Source organism: Ochotona curzoniae, unplaced genomic scaffold (assembly GCF_017591425.1).
Source record: "Ochotona curzoniae isolate NIBS_2020 unplaced genomic scaffold, NIBS_Ocur_1.0 contig_2688, whole genome shotgun sequence".
In the NCBI taxonomy this organism is placed as follows: domain Eukaryota; kingdom Metazoa; phylum Chordata; class Mammalia; order Lagomorpha; family Ochotonidae; genus Ochotona; species Ochotona curzoniae.
Genome location: NW_024465553.1, coordinates 15219848 through 15241981, shown reverse-complemented (window position 1 = coordinate 15241981; position 22134 = coordinate 15219848). Strand labels below are relative to the sequence as shown.

General features: G+C 42.6%; 1 protein-coding gene and 2 non-coding genes across 4 annotated transcripts in view; 1 reads left to right on the top strand and 2 right to left on the bottom strand.

Annotated features, from left to right (window-relative positions):
- SNW1 (SNW domain containing 1) overlaps positions 1–22134 on the bottom strand; it is a 25034-nt gene extending 2900 nt beyond the window's left edge. The window contains exons 1-10 of one of the 2 annotated variants that reach the window (XM_040975228.1): positions 22058–22134; positions 18091–18244; positions 14422–14583; positions 6799–6894; positions 6600–6706; positions 5718–5822; positions 4039–4108; positions 3160–3225; positions 1792–1908; positions 987–1128 (exon numbers count right to left, since the gene is read on the bottom strand). In XM_040975228.1, coding sequence (XP_040831162.1) covers positions 987–1128; positions 1792–1908; positions 3160–3225; positions 4039–4108; positions 5718–5822; positions 6600–6706; positions 6799–6894; positions 14422–14583; positions 18091–18244; positions 22058–22071 — 1033 coding nt within the window. In that variant the 5' untranslated portion in view covers positions 22072–22134. The remainder of the gene's footprint in view (positions 1–986; positions 1129–1791; positions 1909–3159; positions 3226–4038; positions 4109–5717; positions 5823–6599; positions 6707–6798; positions 6895–14421; positions 14584–18090; positions 18245–22057) is intronic. The other variant, XM_040975229.1, reaches the window with a different exon arrangement.
- Positions 13081–13182, top strand: LOC121153253. The gene has a single exon (XR_005883350.1). It is a non-coding gene; the product is annotated as a small nucleolar RNA U13 (small nucleolar RNA).
- Positions 18812–18941, bottom strand: LOC121153291. The gene has a single exon (XR_005883376.1). It is a non-coding gene; the product is annotated as a small nucleolar RNA SNORA30/SNORA37 family (small nucleolar RNA).

The following is a 22134-nucleotide window of genomic DNA, read 5'->3' as shown; positions in this document are numbered from 1 at the left end:
TTAGCTAAAAGTTCTAGAAACTTCTTTGTAGTTATACCATAATGCTTGGCAAAAGTCAAAGCTGGACCAGACTCAACCCAGGAGCTGGAATTCCATCTAGGCCTCTCGGAGACCCAAGCATTTGGGCCATCACCTGCTGCCTCCCAGGGTGCACATCAACAGGAAGCTGTGATTGGAAGTGGAACTGGTACTTGGCCTCAGGCACTCCAACGAAATTCAGATGTCCCAAGGGGCATTATCAATGCTGCACCCAAAGCACTATGCCTCCCTTTAAGTTTCCGTGATAAGATTATGATCCCTGAAGTGAGGCCTATTAGAACTTTTTTATTTTTCTCCACTGAGATCACCAGCTTCTACTATACTACATGATTACGTTTTTGGACTCTCTAGAGCCTCTAGGATACTGACTGCCTGAGCCAACTCCCAATAATCTCCCCTGCCCCCAATCTCACAGAAAAACTTGCATGTACCATGTATCTTACACACAGAAGGTGTTCAACATGAACTGAACAAACTAAAGATGAACTATACTGCCCTAGGAGTTATGCATGAAATTAAAACCACTCTCACCAATATTAGAATTTGTTCTTTTATCCTAGTTTAAGAAATATACCAGACAACCAAATACAGAGATTATTGGCAAATTTAATGATAGAAAAGTAGAAATATCCCTAGATCATTTTGCTATGTGGGAAACTGAGTTATTCATTTGGAAATTTCTCTATATTTGAAGAAAATTAAAATAGGAAAAATAATAATGTGATTTTTAAGAAGTGTATCACTTGGAACCTTACAAGTTTCTAGAATAGTTTTATATTGGACACCCCTCTAGAAACTTATATTTCAATTTCTTCGCTGCTTCAGCTTTTAATGACAGAGGTATTCTCCATTTCTAGACTATTTCTGAAATACCTACATTTTTTGTTGTACTTCCTGCTTTTGCACCTTCACAAGATAAATTTGATATAGTAATGAGACTGCCATACCTTTTTCCACATGGGTTTTGATCCCAGCTCTCCTCTCCCTGGCTTTCTGGGCCATCTCTCTTAGTTTTTCTTCATGCTTCTCCTTTTCTTTTTGTGCCATCTTTCTCTCTACTTGAGCACGTGTCTCCACAGCTTCACGAGCCTGTTAGGAAAGTCAGATGATAGGTATAACAGCATCATGGGATAAACTCCACAGCTATCATCTAACTGCTTGGCTAAAGTCTGGTTTGTCAGAGTGATTATGCAGAGAGGGAGACAAATTTTTTAATCTGCTGTTTCACTGCCCAAATTGCCACAACAGTCCAAAGCCATGAGCCAGGAGCTTCTGCTGGTTCTCCCATGTGGATGCAGGGAACTGGGATCCTGAGCAATCCTTTGCTGCCTTCCCAGGCCATGAGCCGGCAGCTGGATCGGAACTGGAATAGCCAGGACTTGAACTGGTGCCCATATGAGATGCTGGCAAGTGCAGGATTAGCCTGCTATGCCACTTTCCTTGCAATGAAAACATTCTGATATCTACATCTAAATTGTAAAAAACGGAATTTCAGCATGACACCTAGCAATCTTCACAAACAGTAGTCCAGGGAGTCATTATTCTGGAAAGTTATGAGGCAGTTGGATTACCACTGGTGGGATGCAGATATAAATACAGAAAGGCTGGGACCAGGTATAGAACTGTCATTAGCACTTGTTGGCACACATACCAAATGTACCCAGGACTGGAGTTAAATGATTAGTACCTTCAGTTATCAGTAAGAGATTTATAAATTATCAATTTATAACAATTCAATTACACTAGACCAACCTTCCGATCAGCAATGTAGAGGGCTTCAGCCAATTTTGCAAAATTTTCGTTGATGTGTACTGTCTGCAGACCTCGCCCATCAGCAGCCAGACGTTTGTCCAATGGAATTGTATAACCCTAACATAAAAGCAGACACAAGAAAATCAATTATGGAAAAACTATAAAACTAAATTGGGAATATTTAAGACCCACTTAGTTCTTTCTCTTACATCTTCACAACTATGCAAAACAGCAGGTAGCAACAAGTGTCTTGTGTGCAAGATTTAAGTTCTTTACATCTATTGCCTCACTTGACCTTCATGTAACTGTGAAGCTGGTAACACTGCTGCTTGCTTTCAGGGGAAGACACAGGCAGAGAGCTTATTTAATATCCCAAGGTCATAAAATTACCAAGTGAATGAGCTAGGATTTAAATACAGACAGGATGCTAGAAAAATATGTTCCTATATTAGTGAGGGTGATTATAATGAAACAAAACTACTGCTATAGCTGAATAGTTGCTAATCAGGTAAATTTTTAACAGTCACAAAAAAACTGAATTAATTACTGTAGTCATAATATCCACAGGTAGAGATTAACCCACTACATTGTCTTAATGCTTTTTTCAGTTTTAGAATCCTGTGTAAACAGAAAGCAAAAAGCAGCCTGCCAGAAAAAACATCTATTAACTTTCAGCTTTAGCATTATTTTGCAAATTTCCGACTAAACTGTTTATCCTAGCTCAAGGTGTTCTAATAAAGTATTGTAGAAACAATTCAAAACGCCACTTGTTTACAAACATATTAAGCAACCCAATCAGACTAGCACACAACTTTTTTGCTTTAAGATGGGCATCATAACTTCCTTCAATTCATGTTTAACTATTGGGATTAATGATCCCTTCTTATACATAAAAAATAGTACCATGAAACATGACTCAGGAAAGAAGAAACTGTGATAAGAAATCATGCTTCACATTTTATAGATTCTTAATAAACTCTGCAATGTTATTTTCAGACATAAATGGTTGAAAATTAAAATCATAAAAATACCACACATTCTGTTCTTTTGTCCTATGATCTTTTAGCTTAGTTTAATTACTTTCAGAAATAATTTTTACATACAAATTGAGTTTTTAAAACCATATTATCTTCCTTTGCTATAGTACTTTACATCATTCTCCTTATCCCTTTTCTAGGTACCACCGAGCTACAATTCATTCCAAGATTCTACACAGTATTCTTGTACCAGACATATATTTTTGAAAAATTCAGCTAAGAGAGATGCTAAAATGCTAACTAAAATTACCCAGACCATGACTCTCTCCTGGCTGTTTTCCAACAGGTTATAATTATTAAGAAGATAATTATTTTACTATAGCTTACTTACCTTGGCATTTTTCCAATTGGAAATACAAGGAGGAATCTTCCACTCTTGTTGTTCCTTTACAGTCATCTGAGATGAGAAAAGAGTGAAAAAGAGACATGTTTTTAGATTTTTATTGCATCCAAAAAAAACCAAGTATGGTCATCAGCTGCCTTAGCACTCATCAGTCTGTGGTAAGCTGTACTTGTGGTAGTGGTCCCCCGGCCTACTGACGTGGGAGCAGCCTCTGGTTTATGTAACGGTGCTTCATAATGCCTGCATGTGAACAGTGCCCACTGCCAGGAAGCAGGCTTGTTTCCTTTTGCTTCAAAGGCCACCCAATAAATACTGATACATGTTAAAAGTTGAAAATTCCATTTGTTCTGGTAGCACTAGATAACCACAGTCCCAAATCAGATTGTAATAATTTAAAACTAATGTAAAAACTAGAAAATGATCTGGAAATTATTTTTCACAGTTATAAAATACTAAGAAGTATTTTTCCTTAAAGAGATCTGGCCTTTTTTTGGGAAGAAAACTTTTTCTTTTGGGCACTAAGTTATGTCCAAAAATTTAGACAGATTATTAGACCTGATAAGCTCATGCATTTACTTTCTGTAATATTCTTTAATGAAATGGTGGAGTTTATGTATTCCATTAAACGCAGGGTTTAAATTATTAATAATGAAACGAACAGCTGACATTTTACATGTCATGTCATAGTAGCTTCTGGAAATTATATTTTTTAGTCTTTCTAGAGCCTTATTTGGTCTGGAGAGACTAATTAAAAACAAGAAACTGTAAGTTAGTGTGATATGCACCTAAATAGACATAGGGAAATTATTTATAAAATGAATAATCATGGGTATAAATGAAGAGTTTAGGCTACAAGAAAAATAATACCTTTCGGCTAGGAGAATGCATGACAGGAGCAGGAGGAGAAGGTGGTCCCCGGGGGATTTTCTTATTAATCCTAAGAAACAAAATCAAAGTACATCACTGTCACTTTTACCCTTCTTAGGGATTCCATCTCAACTATATCATTGTTTTGTTGCTAAAATTCTGAACAGAGGCAAAAATAAGAGACCGTGTAATGAACATCCATCGGCGGTAGACTTTCCACATGGCTTCAGTCATTTATAAAACAAGGCCAACTACGTCACTGTCAATACTCACCCCATCTCCAGAATATTACCATTCATACAGTAAAGTTTTAAAAGCAGTTCTGAAACTGTTTTTAAAACCAACGGCATGGCCTAGCAGCTAAAGTCCTTGCCTTGATGGACCGGGATCCCACATGGGCGCAGGATCTAATCCTGGCAGCCCCACTTCCCATCCAGCTCCCTGCTTGTGGCCTGGGAAAGCAGTCGAGGCTGGACCAATGCTTTGGGATCCTGCACCCGTGTGGGAGACCTGGAGGAAGTTCCTTGCTCCTGGCTCCGGGTCGGCACAGCACCAGCCATTGTGGTCACTTGGGGAGTGAATCATCGGATGGAAGATCTTCCTCTCTATCTCTCTTCCTCTCTGTATATCTGACTTTCCAATAAAAATAAATTTTTAAAAAACGCTCTGAGATGTAATCAACATACAATTATACGTAAAGCATGCAAATGAATTAAATTTTGACATATCACAGTTGAAATAGTGAACATCCTTCAAGTCTCTACATGTTCCCTTCCTTGCCCTCATGTTCCCCACAGGCAACCACTGATGTTCCTTCTGTCACGACAGCTTAGCCTAAAACATTTGATATAAAAGGAATCATTGAGTATTATTTCCTTAGTTTCTTTGACATAACATAATTACTTTGAGATTCATTTACGTTACTGTGTGTATCAATGGTTCATTCCAAGGGCTGGCATCGTAGTACAGCGAGTTAAGCCATCCTGGTTGCTCCACATCTGATCCAGCTCCCTGCTGATATGCCAGGGAAAACAGCAGATGACGGTCCAAGTCTTTGGACCCTTGCATCCAAGTGGGAAATCTATTAATAGAGTTCTAGGCTAAAGGCTGCCCAGTCCGAGCTCTTGCAGCCATTTGGGAGTGAACCAGTAAATGAATGATTCTAACTCTGCCTTTCAAACAGGTAAACAAATCTTAAAACAACAAAGTTCACTCCTTTGATTGCTAAATAGTATTTCATGTACAGATGGATGTACTACAGTTTGTTTCATTTGTTAATAGAAATCTGGGCCAATTTTCTTCCCTGATATCTTTTTTTTGTTGTTGTTAATTTATTTTTTTTCTTTGATGTCTTTTTAAATAACTGTTCAGGAAGCAGTGTTGTGCTGTACTGGATAAAGGAGCCATCTGAAGTGCCGGCATCCCACATGGGCACGGTCTCAAGTTCTGGCTGCTCCATTTCCAGTGTAACTGGCCTGAGAAGAGCAGAAGATGGTTCATTTGTCTGGGTCCCTGACACCCGGATTAAGCTCTTGAATCCTGGTTTCGAAATCACGCAGCCCTGACTGCAGCAGCCATCTAGTGAAGGAACAAGTAGATGAAGATGTCTATTTCTCTTCATGTAAAACAAAACCCAAACAAAAGCATAATGGCTAGTTCTCACCAAGTGTGGCACTTACTTGAACCTCGGAGGTTCCATTGGATCCTTCTGCATTTCTACCATCCGAATCACCCTCTGTTTGGCTCCAGAGTTGAAAGCCACACCTTGCTGAGATGGTGTGTATCTGAAAAAAGCAGAACACTAAGGTTGCTACCCAGTTCAAGCATTCACTAGGCATTTTTTTTTATTACAGTCATAATCCAGACTAAATTTTCTATTTCTTTCATAGAGTACAAAATAATTAAGAATAGCAGACAAGAAAATAGATAAGAGAATGATCAGAAACTGAGTTACAAGCAAAATATAAACTAGAGAGGCATCAATTTGCAAATAATTCAGCTTCGTCTATTTTGCAACATGAAGGTGCAGTGTTCAGTTTCAGAAGTGGCCTAGAAAACCAGTGTCTATTTTATAAGTCTGCTTTTGAGGAAGGAATACCTGCAGTAATCCCAGCACAACGTACAGTTAGCAGGCTTTGATTAATCATATGTTATTAAAGAGAATAATGTCAGCAGCCTTAGCAGCTGTCAATTTCCCTTACCATTTGTGTGTGAATTATCCTTCTACACACAGATTCAGGTGAGTACAACACCTCAAGACTCAGAAGCACTACCAGGAGTCCTATTACATATAAATGGAAAACTATAAGTAATTTGGTTTGTATCACATCCAGCAGGCAACTTGATTTCTTCAAGGGGAAAAGAAAATGAAAGCAGAATATGTAACACCTTTGAGTGAATATTTTAAATAGTTCTGCTCTCTATTTTCCATAAAAAGAATTAGGCTCATTATTCCAAACAAGGCATTCATAATTGTGAAGGAGGATAATGAGAAAAATATAAGGACTCCCAACTTAAACCAAGTCTGAAATGAAATTAAGACTTCCAGGCATACTTCATACCGGATATACTGGGCAGGGGCCAGTTTATCCGCAGCTCGAACCGGCATGGCTGCAGCAACCTTCTGTGATACGGACTTTTCCAAGGCTACTCGTGTCTTTTCTGTTATCTGAAATAAGAAACATTGCAATAACCTTTGGTTTAGAAGACAATCAGGACATAAAAGTCCTCTAAAACGATCACACGTATCAACGCCCTCACCTCCTTGATGGCTTCTTCGTCGGGCCGTTGCAGGTCGGGATCGTCGGCATTCATAACCTCCTTCGGAACCAGGTCAGAGTACTTGCTGTAAATGACCTAAAACGTAACACCAGCAGAATGAAGGAAAACAGTGAATGCAAAGAAACATCCTCATTACGTCATCCCAGACGCCACATTTACAGTAATGAGGACACTCAGATTTTGTCTTTTAAATTTTAAAACCAAGGAAATAAACAAATACACAAACTGCTACTCAGACTGCAAATCAGTAATTTTTCCCATGACTCTTAGAAATTAAAATTGAGATCTTCTAATCAAGTCAATATCCAACCAAATCTTATGGATCAATGATTCCCGTTTTTGAAGTTCACTAGGACTTGAAATTAATGATATTCACTTTCTTCAGAATCATGACTCTGGATGACAAACTCATCAGAATTTAAGTCAGGTTACCAAATAATTTCTAGATTCACTGGGTCTGAAAAATTTCACTGACCTAATACTATTCATAATGGTTTTTTTTTTTGGCATCAACTCTATTCATAGACTAAGAAAATGAACATGTGCCACAGTCAACCTAGAACGTTTTCTATGAAAAGACAAAAATGAGGGGAAAAAAAACCCAAAATACAATTTATATACATAAACTTATTTTTTATTCACTGTCCAGACTTAAAACTGCTGTATGATTTCCACTTAGCCAATAGTTTTTATTTGGCTGCCACCGATGTGATAGGTCCTAGAAAGCAGTATTATTCACTTTCACGTCATCCATACTTGGCAGTAGTTTCAAAAGAATATACAAGGCAGTTTTGTTTTGTTTTTTAACTTTATATATTTTAAAGGCACAGAGGCATCCTCCTTCTCTTAGCTCCCTCTCCGAATAGCCACAACAATAGCCCAAGCCAGGCCAAGAGGAGGAGCTCGGATCTCAATCTGGCTCTCCCAAATGAATCCTAGAGGCTCAGGTACTGAAGCCATTACTCACAGCAGTATGTGTGCTAGCAGGAAACTGGAACTGAAAATACAGCTCAGACTTGAATTTAAAGTAAAAAAAAAAAAAAACAAACAAAAAACTAGAAATTTAACAAATAATAAGCATTCATCTACATCTAAATCAAGGATTTAGAAGTTCACTGGTACAGAAGGAATAACTTATGGATATTAAAAAAAACAAACTTCACACTTGAGATTTTAAAAAATCTTTCTGTAGACGAAAACTGTTTGCTATTATAAGTCAAAGTCTTACATTAATAATTACATTCCACTGCTTAAAACAGGTTAAAGGACCTGCCTGCTATTCTTTATTTCATACTTCATAGTAAAAAATACATTCTGGCTTCAGTGACCTACTCACTTTTTGACTATAGCTTGAATCCCCCTTCAAAGTTTTCAGGTGTGCCTCAGCCCTAGCAGCTCTTATTTTAAATATCCTTCAACTCTGGACCTTTACCGAGTGTTGTTTCCAGCTTTCCTACAGAGTTCTCCAACTTTGTGTATCTCGCAACAAAAGCTCTTGCACTGTGAGGCCTCCCTGCCTGTCCTCATGACAGCAGCACGCTTCCTCCGCCCACCACAGCAGCGCTGTGCACTGCTGCCATGCGCAGGTCCTAACACTATTTACTACGGTACTATCTGTCCGACACTAAAATAGAAATGGTAGCAACAGTTAACATTACCGAGCACTTATTGAATGCCACATTTGGGCTTTATCTATATTGACTAATTTAACCTGTTCTATCAACCCTAGGAGTATGCACATTGATTATATCCACATTATTGATGAGAATATTCACTAAACTGTCTTCAGGGGCTAAAACAATGTCTAGTCCATTGGTAGTATTTAAGTCACAATTTTTTTGTACAAATGAATAATTAAATTTTAGAGATGCCTTATTACTTGCTAAAGCTGTTCAGATTCTAGGCCTGATAGAACTATCTACTTTAAGGTATCAATTTCCCAGAAAAAAATACCATCATAATTAAAATCTGTTTTTCTCAGAAATGGTAACAGGCATCAGGTAAGGGACCACACATGATGTCTGATGCTGACAAGCTGCAGCACCGATCCGTGTGCACTGCCTGGGCTCACCACCCTCCATGAGTACTCCCGTCGGAAAGGACTCACAGCTGACTCTAGTCAGAAGAGTGAGGGGTCGGTGCATTAAGGCCATATCACTAAAAACTGACCTTAAAAATTTCATCTGGGCACGGCACAATGGCTCAGTGGCTAAAATCCTCGCCTTGCCAAGTGCCAGAACCTCATATGGATGCCAGTTCATGTCCCGGCTGCTTCACTTCCCATCCAGCTCCCTGCTTACACGGAAAGCAGTAGAGGCTGCCCAAAGCTTTGGACCTTGTGTCTGCATGGGAGATCCAGAAGTTCTTAGCTCCTGGCTTCGGACTGGCTTAGCTCTGGAGTGAGGAAAAAAACAGATTTCCCATGTGCTGGTTCACTCCCTAAACAGCTACAACAGCCAGAGCTAGGCTGGTCTGAAGCCAAGAGCCAGGAGCTTCTTTCAACTCTCCCACAGTAGATGCAGAAGCCCAAGGCTTTGGGCCATCCTTGAATGTTTCCAAGGACATGGACAGGGAGCTGGATAGGAAGCAGAGCAGCCAGGACTCAAACCGGTATCCGTGTGGGATGCTGCTGCTGCAGGAGGATTCAAACCTGTTACACCAAAGCGTCAGCCTGTTCCTTCACTATTATTATTTAAGTGAGTGTTCCCTAGTTTCTGAGTAATCTAGATCATTCTGAAATAAATCAGAAATTTTCATACTATATAAAAAGTTTAAAAACCTGAATATATAATTAATCAGTCTCCTGAATAATGGTATGGAATCAATCCCCATTTCCTTTAAACCATGAAAATCCATGTCTCTGCTTCCTTTTTAAAAATTTGTTTATTGGAATAGGCCCTGTGCAGTAGCCTGACGGCTAAGTCCTCGCCTTGCATGCCTGAGATCTAATCCCAGCGGCCCCGCTTCCCATCCAGCTCCCTGCCTGTGGCCTGGGAAAGCACTCAAGGACAGCCCAAGGACTTGGGACCCTGCACCCTCATGGGAGACCTGGAAGTTGTTCTGGGCTTTGGATTAGGGCAGCTCCGGCGTTGCAGCCACTTTGGGAGTGAATCAACGGATGGATCTTCCTTTCTGTCTCTCTTCCTCTCTGTATATCTGACTTTCCAATCAAAATAAATAAATCTTTATAAAAAAAAATGTATTTATTGGGCTTGGCTCAATGGCTCAACTGGCTAATCCATCTCACGCTAGCACTGACATCCCATACAGGTCTGATTCTAGTCCTGGCTGCTCCGCTTCTGATCCAGCTCCTTGCCTGTGGCCAGGGAAGGCAGTGGAGGATGACCCAAAGCCTTGAGCCTGCAGCCACGTGGGAGATCTGGAAGAGGTTCCTGGCCCCTGGTTTCTGATCCGCTCAGCATCAGCAGTTGAGGCAGCATGGGGAGTCAACCACTGAATGGAAGAAGTTACTTTCTGTCTTTCCTTCTTTCTGTAAATCCACCTTTCCAATAAAAATAAAATATATTTTTAAATTATTTATTTATTTTACACTATAATATGTAGTTATTATAAGGCAAGCTACTGAGAGCTCGAGCATGCAGGGCACTGCGGCACAGTGACCCAGGCTGAGGCTTTGCTATGCCTGCAGCCCACGGCATAGTGCCTGTTGTAGCCTCAGGCTGCTCAGCTTCCTTTCCAGCTCCCTGCTAACGTGCATCCTGGGAAGCAGCAAATCACGGCTTAAGCATTTGAGCTCTGCCACGTTGGCAGGAGACCCAGGTGCAGCAGCTGGTACCCATTTTTGACCTGGGCCAGCCCTGGCCACTGCAAGCACTGTCCTCTCTCTCCATCCCCTTCTCTGCTCTTCAACAAGACGAAAATAAAGAACGCCAACACTAAAAAATGAGTAACGGAAAGGATTCTTGGGCTCTTGGCTTGGCAATTAGAGAAATATTGCTGCCATTTACTAAGTTGTTAATGTAACAGATAAATTAAATGGCAAATCATGCATTTAGCCTTACAACTAAGTAATTAATGTTTTAGGGAAACAGACAGCCCTGCCCATGGAGACGGGACAGTCATCGCCCTGTAGGCAGCAAGTGCAGCCACGGAGGGAAAACAAATCATTTTACTCTGAAATTGTGCTGTGACAGCAGCGCTGGCAACCTTTCCCAGGGAGCTTCTTTGACAAACTGGTTATGCTGAGGCCTCACTACAGTCAACAGAAGAGTGAAAGGAAGGCGAAGTAGAGAGGACAAAACAACAGCAACAACAACAATACTAACAAGAACAAAACAACAGCACAACAAAACACAAACAACTCTAAGAACCCCAAAGGAAAGTGAAGAAAATTAGGTGGAAACACATGGTAGTTAGAGGAAGCTTTGAGTACAGTTAAAGTTTTTTTTTTTTTTTTTGAAAGAGGAAAACCAGTCAATTCAAATGCCAACAGGATGAAGCCACGAAGGGAGGTGAAAGGGAACTGAGAAGAATAGATTAGATTATCAAAAAAGGGTAAGGGATCAGGATCCAGAATACATCAGTAAACATAAGGCAAGAATAGGTTCGGATAGCAGGAATTTTTCTTTTTTAAGCTTTATTTTATTTGAAAGGTAGAGTTAGATCAAGAGAGAGGGAGAGATAGTTATTCTCCATCTGCTGGTTTATTCAAATGGCTACAATGGCAGGGCTGGGCTAGACAGAAGCCAGGAGCCAGGAATTACTAGGTCTCCCATGTGGGTGCAGGTGCCCAAGCACTTGGGCCATTTTAAAAATTGCTTTCCCAGACACATTAGCAGGGAGTTGGACTGGAAGTGGAACAAGCAGAACTTGAACTGGCACCTATATGGGATGCTAGAGCTGCAGGCGGCAGGCTGCCACAGATGTCCTCAGAAGACTGTTTAGGGCCTCGCACGATAACCTAGCGGTTAAATCCCTGGCCTTGAATGTGCCAGGATCCCATATGGGCACTGGTTCTAATCCCGGTGAGCCAGCGGATGGAAGATCTTCCTCTCTGTCTCTCCTCCTCTCTGTATATCTTTCCAATAAAAATAAATCAATCTTTAAAAAGAAGAAGAAACTGTTTAGAGCAAGAAGAAAAAATGTTGGGTAGGAAGACAAATACAGGATGCTGGGTGACAATAGGATGCTGCCCCTTCTACCACTGCTTACACCTGCAGTGTCAGGATACACTTAAATAGCAGAATTTTGGACTTGTTGTTTCTGAAGGACTATACTATTGTAATAATATATGGGAAATCAGTAGGTGGGAGGGGAAAATACATATAAAGGGAAGCAAGACAAACACAAGAGAAGGATAGAGAGTTGGTGATTTTCTTGTAACCGCCAAAACAGCCGGGGGAGCCACCTGCTAATGAGATAGGACGGCCATTAGGAGTTAAAGCTCCAAGAGCGAACCAAGAGAACCCAGCTGAAACAGGACACAAGCCTGTGTGACTGGATAACTGCTTTCCCTAAAAGATGAGCAGCCATGAGGCAGACAGCAGAGAAGGAGCTGCCAGGCATTTTGGAGGGGAACTGAGAAAGTGTGGGAGAGGCAAGAGAGAGGAGCTGAAGGCTCTCAAGCACACTTTTCCCAACATCATCAACTCTAAAGAAATCTTTCACTTCTATCTTGAGCATTTATTTACAAGGAAATCAAAGTAGGTCTTCTTAAAAATAGTTCCTTGGCTCCGAGCATAGCTGGTCTGTGACAAAGCTTATTTTAAGTAAATTTTATTTCTGCAGTTTTTTATTACTTTGTAAGCAAAGATCACAAATCTGGATGGCAAACGATAGTTTTTTGCTTAATCTAGGACAAAAGAAATTTGTGCAATCATACATATTTTATATTAAAGTAAGTACGGAAGTAAATTAAAATTCCAATTTTGTTGGTGTCCTGGCATTACAGATTTAAAAAAAAAAATGCTAGGGGTTCAGTGACTGGCTAAATGGCTAAATCCTTACCTTGCAAGCACCAGGATCCCATACGGGTGCTGGATCATGTCTGGGCTGTTCCACTTTCTGTCCAGCTCCCTACTTACGGCCTGGGAAAGCAGTGGAGAATGGCCCAAAGCTTTAGGACTCTGTTCCTGTGTGGGAGACCCAAAAGAAACTCCTGGCTCCTAGCTTCAGATCAGCTCAGCTTTAGCCACTGCAGCCATTTGGAGAGAAAACTGGCAAATGAAAGATCTTTCTCTCTGTAAATCTGCTCTGCCTTTCCAATAAAAATAAAACAGTATTCTTTTTAAAACTGCTAGGATCCTTTTGTGGTTTGTAAGCATCATAGTTTTGTTGACACATGGTTGTGACATGTGTTCCCTCCAAATTTTGTAATGACATTGGCACATTACCTACCTGCTGTGAAAAAGAAAAAGGAAAAAAAAAAAGAAAAGAAAAAGAAAAAAAAAACCCAACAACAAAAATCCTGCTATTATTTTAATTAATTGTTCCTTTTTAAAACTTATTTGAGAACCCACATGATTCCATCCAGTGGCTCAATTCCCAAAAATCACACAAAGGCTGGGGTTGTACAGTGCTGGGCTGATTGTTGCAGGATGCCACTTCAGGTCTCTCAAGGTAGAGAAGGACCTGGGCCACTGTGGTGACCTCCCAGGGGCTGGATCAGCAACAAGCTGGAGTCAGGCACTTCAGCGTGTGACATTGGCATACTTAACTGCTAGGCTACATGCTAGCCCTTTTATTATGTCAACGATATAGCTGCAACACTTGGAACTGAGATGATCCAAAGCTAGGACCCAGGAGCCTCCTTTAGGCCTTCCACATAGGTGCAGGTGCCCAAGCACTTGGCCCATTCTCTGCTGTTTTCCCAGGCCATAAGCAGGAAGTTGAATAGGAAGTAGAGCAGCTGGGAATGTGGGATGCTGGCACCGCATTTAGGGGCCTACACCAACACACCACAGCACCAGATCCAGCTTCTTAAAAAAATAAATAAATAAATAAAAAGAATCAAGATTTATTGAGGCTGGACCTTCTAATGTCCTAGGAAAGCAACAAAAGATAGCCCAAGGGTTTGGAACTCTATACCAATGTGGGAGATTGAGGTAAAATTCTTGTTCCTGGTTCCTGCTTCTGGCCTGGCCCCACACCACCCTTGCAGCTATCTAAGGAATGAACTAGAAGATGGAAGACCTCTCTCTCTCCCCGCACCAAGCCTTTAAAATAATTTGAAAGGCAGAAGGAAAAAGAGAGGTGAGAGAGCTCTTCCATCTTTTATCTCTTGTTTTGTTCCCTAAATGACTAGAATGGGCTGGGCCAAGCTAAAGCCAGGAGCATACTGCTCCATCAGGGTCTCCCACGTGGATGTCAGGGACCCAAGGCAGGGCCATCTTCCATGGCCTTCTCCCAGGCATTTCAGCAGCGAGCTGGATTGGAAGTGGAGTAGCCAGTACTCAAAGCAGCACTCTGAAATGGAATGCCGGCATTGTAACGTAAACGGGAGCCTGACCCCGTACCACGATGCTGGCCTCTAACATTTTAATTGGAATATAGACCAAATAGCAAAAGAGTGATCATTTCTACGCCAATTTTAAAAATTCCTCACAAATAGCTATCAATAGAAAAAAATCAATTAGAGATTACCTTGTCTTTTGACTGTCCTTGTCGAGCAATCGCATCATATTTAATTTTTCCTTCAGGATCTACCTGAATGGCCAGTGCATTTGACATTTTTTTCTTGCGTCCCATATCCAGTGGATATTGAGCCACATGGATCTCTGGAAAAGCACCTCCATCTCCAAAATCCTGTATATTTTTAAAAAAGAGGGGGGCAGAGAAAGAAACAAGAATAGTTAATAACAATTCAAAGGCCTAGATACTTGGATACTTATTTATCTATTCAAAAATCATCAAGGAATTAGACATCATAGTAAATAAAGCAGCAAAGGTCCCTGATCTTGTGGAGTTCACTCTTTTAAGATTTAGTTGTATATTGAAAATCAAAGTTAGAGAGGGGAGAGAGATCTTCCAACAGCTGATTCACCTCCCAAATGGCTACAACAGCAGAAGCTGGGCAGTCCAGGTCTCCCACGTGGGAAGAAGAGGTCCAAGATGCACTTAAGGTGTCGTTTGCTGCATTCCCAGGCACAGTAGCAGGGAGCTGGATCAGAAGTGGAGCAGCAAGGACACAAACCAGAACCCGTATGGGATACTGGCTTCACAAGTGGAAGCTTGACCCACCCTGCCACGACACTGGACCCAGGAGTTTACACTCTAGTGGGCTAAGACATGAAAACCAAGCTCTCGGATTTGTGATTAGTTTGAAGGTGACACAGGGTCTAGGAGAACTGGCTACTTTGCTCAGAGTAGTTGACATGGCCTTACACACTTAATAAGCAAAGAAAAGGTGAGGCTATAGTTATGTCAGAAATGTAAAGAACTGTATCATTTATTCATAGTCACATGAGAAATAAATATTACAGGAAGAAGTTAGAAATGATATTTTCACTAGCAATTATATATGACTACTTAGGAAAGAGAGCTAAGTTCTAAAGTAAAACATACTAAATGAAGTCTGTCAATTAAGTCTAATATTTAAAAAGGCAGATTAAATAAACATGAATATCAAGCATAATTTTCAAACAAAACACCTTAGTATAATTTCCAAAACACTACTCATATCATTTAATCTTCGCAATTCCTCAACATCCTCATATTTCCATGCAGAAAAACTTCAGGTTCAGAATAAGTGATTTCTCCAAGATTCTGGAGCTGGTACATGCAGAACTTGAACCTAAGGGTTTTTTTTTTTTAAGATTTATTTATTTTTATTACAAAGTCAGATATACAGAGAGGAGGAGGAGAGAGAGAGGCAGATCTTCTGTCCGATGATTCACTCCCCAAGTGAGTCAATCCCCAAGTGAGCGCAATGGCCGGTACTGCACTGATCTGAAGCCGGGAACCAGGAACCTCTTCCAGGTCTCCCACCTAGGTGCAGGGTCCCAAAACTTTGGGTTGTCCTCGGCTGCTTTCCCAGGCCACAAGCAGGGAGCTAGACACAAAGTGGAGCAGCCAGGATTAGAACTGGTGCCCATATGGGTTCCTGGAACGTTCAAGGCGAGGACTTTAGCAACTAGGCCATGCCGCCAGGCTCTCAAAGGCTTTTTAAAAAACTATTTGTTTATTGGAAAAGGACAAAGAAATATCGATGAACCTATTACCTGCTAGTTCATTCCCCAAATATCCACAAAGCTAGGAGTAGGCCGGGTTCAAACTAGGAGCCAGAATTCCATCTAGTCTCCCTCACAGGTGGCAAGGAGGCAAGTACTTGGGCCATGCTCTGCTGCCTTCAGGGTGCATCGGTCAGAAGCCAGATGAGAACTGTAGGGACGGGCACTTTGAATGTAAGATACAGGCATCCCAAGCGTGGAGTTAAGACACTCCGAAACAACACCTGTGCCGAAGCTTCCTATTTCTCACGTCTCTGAAGTTTTATCCTTTTGGTTTAAAAAATCTGACTCAATACAGGTCAAACATCCCAAATCTGAAAATCCAAAATTCAAAGTTTTACAAGGACCAGCATGACCCTGAAAAATATCCTGGAGTTTAGAACTCAGGTGTTTGGATTAGTGACACATGACTGGTCAAGACTGCGCCCATGTGCTGACATCTGAAACACCTCTGGCTTCAAGGCCTTCAGGAAAGGGACACTCAGCCTGCACTGCTACAAAATGACAGGAAAACACTAAAATTAATCATTAGGTTTTGATGGAAAAAAAATTAGGAATATATCCACTTCTACAGAACACTAAGCAGGATTCCATTAGACCTAGGGTATGAGCTTCTAGGTACAATACAACCACCTGCCAAATAGAGGTTTGAAATTTTTGAAATCCAACAAAATAAAGTGGAGATATTTCTTTGTAAATTAAGCAGGGATATCTAAAGTGTTCCTAAGAAAAGTGCTTCTTGTCCATGGCATCCATGCCCATCACACACGCCCAGATTTGCTAGAGTTCAACTATAATAAGCACTTCAGAACTCTAGAGGTAGTATTATGTCGTCACTGAGCTTGACAGAAATCATAGCTTTCACTTTGTAACCAGAACAAAACGCTTTCTTCCATCAGAATATTCACTCCTTTCAAGAAGCGTCCACAGTATTTCCAAATTAGCTGCTCATTTTGGTTTGATTTTCAAATCAACTACTCAGTTCTACCTAGATACATAAAACTGTGATAATCAATATTTTAAAAAGCTACTGGCAGCTGAATGTCATAGTGCTGACACACAAGGAGATAAAATGAAGCCCAGGACTCTGTAACTACCGAGAGGCCAATGCACCCCCAGGTCCCTCAGAACACCCCACCTCTCCACCAGCCAGGGCTGCTCAGGGCCTTTCCGCCCAGAGACGGGGACACTACCTCCTCTCTGCTTCTTGAAAATTATTCTATCAGAGAGAGAAAAGCAACAAATCTCTTAATAACCGTTAGTAAGATTGCCTTTGCACACCAGAACTCACAAAGCCCAGAGAGCAGCTGAGGGAAGACACAGGGAATTGTGTTAGGACAGGACATGAGCCAGTCGGGGAGTCACCCTCTAGGCTCTGTACCGAGTCTGGTGGCAGGGGAATGGCAGAAATGGGACAGAGCGAGACTGCAGGTAGGTTGCTGAGATCTAAGTCTCAAACGCTTTTTTTCCTCCCGACCTAGGAAAGAGGGTCATGGAGGGAGGCGGCCCTGAAATCAGGGGAAAGCAAATGTAGTGAACTGATGTACGGGACTGTGAGTGATCAGGAGAAAAAGTGCTACCAGGGAAATGTATTATTTTACAATCAGCTAGAGATACGGAAAAATCATCCCACATTCTCCTTCCCCAAATTCACCTTCAAATTTTGTGTCTTACACTTCCTAAAAATGTATCCGTCTGTAGAGCAGGCATGCATTAAATTCTCAAGGTGAACAGAAAGACAGCAGCGGGGGAAGCGTTGCTGAAATCGTCCCCGCAGGGTTACGGGGCACGATGCAGACTGGAGGAAGCCCACCAGCAAATCCACTCCGATCACCCTTATTTTCATCTCTTAATTTCCCATTATTTTCCATATGGTATAACACATACTTCAAAGCTGTACGTTCGTTTCTTTTGTATCTATGTAAGTTTGACTTACAAGACAAGAAGAGCGATAGCTTACAATCAGATTGCTTCTCACACTGACATTCCCGGTCAGAGGTTCTAGGGTTTGAAGTTAATGAAAAGCGTGCTATGATAAATTTCAGCAACGTTTAACACATCCAAACTAGAGGTCCCCACTTACCTCTAAGAGCCGAGGTATCCAGCCTTTCCGGTATCCGTACGGGGGCGGTTCTCTCCGAGACGACACCAGCGAGGTCTGTCTCGATCTCTGGGATCTTGCCTTCTCTTCAGCCTCAAGCTGGTCCTGAGAGAGCTGCGTAGGTGCAGGTAAAAAGCTGCAAGCAAAAAAAAGAAAATTTTATAAACTCTCACATTTAATCTGTTTGTTTCATTTTGTCCATCTGAGAGGATTTCTCCTATAATGTGTTTTACCTTGAGCAAGGGAGAAGACTTCTCAAAGGTTATGGCAGTACTCATTATTTTAAAGTCATTTATTTTTATTGCAAAGTCAGATATACAGAGAGGAGGGAAAACAGAGGAATATTTTCCAACTGATGATTCACTCCCCAAGTGAGCGCAACGGCCGGTGCTGCACCGATCTGAAGCCAGGAGCCAGGAGCTCTTCCGAGTCTCCCACGTGGATGTAGGGTCCCAAGGTTTTGGGCCGACCTCAGCTACTTTCCCAGGCCACAAGCAGGGAGCTGGATGGGAAGCAGAGCTACTGGGATTAGAACTGGTGCCCATATGGAATCCTGGCGTGTACAAGGCGAGGACTTCAGCCGCTACGCCACGCCCTGGGCCCTAAAAATGTTTCATTCTTCATGGCACACGGCAAAAAGGGAGAAGGTCTCAGGTCAGAGCAGCAGGACAAAGAAACAGCAAGATACCAACCACAGCATGGTTCCTGTCCCACTCAGTATCTACCGCCACTGGCACAAGTCCCAGGGCAAAGATACAGTTGGGGGTTTTCTTTCAGCACCAGCTACCAAATCCTGGCCCCACTGTCAGAGGCAGGACCTGTGAAAGTGCTACCATTCCTAACAACTTTTAAACATTATATTACAGGGCCTGGTGAGGTAGCTTAAAGTCCTCACCTTGAACGCCAGGATTCCATATAGGCACCGGTTCTAATCCTAGCAGCCCTGCTCCCCATCCAGCTCCCTGCCTGTGGTCTGGGAAAGCAGTCGAGGATGGCCCAAAGCCTTGGGACCCTGCACCCACGTGGGAGACCCGGAAGAGCTCCTGACTTCTGGCTTCAGATCGGCTCAGCTCCAGCTGTTGTGGCCATTTTGGAAGTGAATCAATGGACAGAAGATCTTCGTATCTGTCTCTCCTCCTCTCTGTATATCTGCCTTTCCAATAAAAATAAATAAATCTAAAAAAAAAAAAGAGTATTACAGTGATATCCTAAAGCACCACAAGAGAATTTCAGTAGATGAATAACACGATGAATGGAAAAGTAGTTCAAGTTCCACAGTGGGTTTGGTCCAGAAAGCATGCTTGAGCAAACAACAGCACTTTTTCCTCCATTTAAAAATATTTATTGGGGCAGGTTGCAGGTTATGACCATATTTGCAAAAGCTGGTATCCCATCTGGAGTGGTAGCCCACACTGGAATATCAGCTTAATGCAAAGCTACTCGGTTTCTTTTCTCTCATTTTTTGTTTTAATGGTTTTTTTTTTTTTGGTTATTCAGGTTCAGGTACTATGGTGATAAGAGTATAAACAGCTTATGTCTCTTAGTGCAGAAAGACAATCAATCAACCAATCAATCAAAGAAATCCATAATTACAAACAAACTAAACAAGGAGGGAGCGCAGACAGTAGGACAGCACCGAGCAGAGGCCTCTAGCGTGGTCCACGGGGTGGTGGGAGGACCATGTGTGATGGCTTCGAACCCAGAGTTCAAGTCCTTACCTGTGCCACTTATTACCCTGGTACCTACGAACCCCTCGAAATTTGCCTACTTCTCTGTAACAATACATCACAAAAGCTATCTGCCTCATAAGGCTCTTAAGTATTAAGATACAAATGAACCATTGGCAGAGTCCCTGGATACTACTCAATATGAGCTGCATAAAAGTCTGAATTGTGGGGGAACTATCCCGGGATTTCCTCCTTCTGGGCTGGCTTCCCCTACCTTCGCTCCCACCAGACCCTCTGCGTCCGGTCACCAGAGTACTCAGCCTACCAGTGTGCAGTACTCACCGACCTGGCCTTCTCTCACCAGACCAGGAGCAACTAAGACAGGGCTAGTGAATCCCGCTTCCTTGATCCTAACTGCCACAGGCAGTTCAGGCGACAGCAGGGGCCCCGTAGACCCTCACGGGCTGCCCTGCCCTCAACATCCCGCCCTTCCTACAGCCTTGCCGCCTTTCCCTGAAGACACTGCAGGGGTTTTATGCATGCTGTTCTCTCAGCCATGAAATACATATTTATTAAAAACAATTTCGCTCTATATTTTTATGGTAAACTCTTTTCCTAACCCTTTAAAGGTTATGGATCTAGCATTTATAGTTTTGCTCTACTAATTCCACTTTCCTAAAGTTATTTTCTGAGTAGCTTGTCCAAAATGGCCACCAGAATTCCTAATTTGGAGTCGCCCTCTCTCTAATGCCTTATTTTCTTCCTAGTCGTCAGTAACTGAAAATGCATTCCTGGTGTGTTCCCCTCACAGTCTGTACCACTGAAATACAAGCTCTGTAAGACAGTGTAAAGGTATAGGAAGAAGTTCCTACTATCTCACTCAACAATCAACCCAACATGCACAAAGCTTCTGACACCTGATGTTTGAATCTATTCAACTCTGACCCTAGCTGGGGCCAGGGTCAGATTACACAGGCTGAGGGCTGTCCGGCAACACTGCTCACTTCAAGTGTGCTCACTGGTGCACGCCTGACCCACTAGGTCCAAAGCAGATTCTCTCCAACCCTCTTCTAGAACGCGAGAAACATGCTTATTGATTCATTACGGATGACATTGAGAAGATACAAACAAACAGCATAAGAAAAACCAAGTCGCTGGCCACCTCACAACTGCACTGTTTCAATTTTCAGCACACCATACCCTCCACACCCCTGTCTACCCACTTCCAATTCCATCTTTTTTTTTTTCATAAACTCACGCACACGGTTCACTTCACCTAATTCTCTTTTTTCCCCTTGCTCAAAATTATCATCTACATAAATGAACACTTTGATATGTGTCTGTCTTGGGCCGAATCTTCCCTGTGGCTAAGGGTAGATTTCGCCTCTCTGTAACTAACCTCTGGGACACACCAAGGTATTGTAAAGTCATTCCCTAAATAAAGATCTCCTTCAGACATTTTTTTTTTAGGATTCAGAGTGTCATCAGCCTGGATAGGGATGTGTGAGGAGCTCCAGCCCGTGTCTTTTCCTTCACAACCCTCTGTTAACTTGCAGACCACACCTGCCAAGTCCGCGTGGAAAGTTTTCTTACTGCGACGGGGCAGCAAGGTCGCCCACGAAGTTACGTAACTTCTTCCACATAGAGCACCTTATCTCAAGGCAGAGAGCGCTGGGCTTACGGTTCCCAAGGCAACCGGGAAAGGTCGCGATCTCAGGCCATTCTAGTTGACCGGCGAAATTCTCTTTTAAGATTCAAAGTTACCAAGCGCGGAGCGGTGGCGCCTAGGAAGAGCAGCCAGCGGCCACCGATAGGGGCTAAGTCTCAGATTGCCCCCGGTCGGTTCTGGGTCCCTCTTTTCAGGAGTCCTCGTTTGGGGCCGCAAGAGTGGACAGAGAAATGCAAAAGAAAGGCGATCGCAGACACTGGCCGGAGCGCCGCGCATCGCATCCCGCGCGCCTCTCCCACTCCATACACACACGCCCCCGTCCCCGGCAGCCCCCACGGGCTTCAGCCAAACACCCGTGCAACTCTTCAGCTCCGCAGGTCCCGTCGAAGCGTTTAGCCCGTCCGAGGGACCCAATTCAACCCTGGAGGCCACTCGGGAAAGACCCCGGCTTCGGCGAGGCCTAGCCGTCGCGGCGGCCGGCCCTAGCCACAGTATCGAGTCGCTTCTTTCTGTGCCCCTAGCCAGATCCCTGGACGGAGAGGATAGGCAGGAAAATTACAATGCTGGGCACTACCAGATCCTTCCGTATCGCCCACCCAAACCAACAACCCACCTGGTGAGCGCCATCTTCTTCCGCTTCTTCTAACGCGAGCGACGGCGCCGCGGGGCGGGTCTGTTCCCGGAGACAAG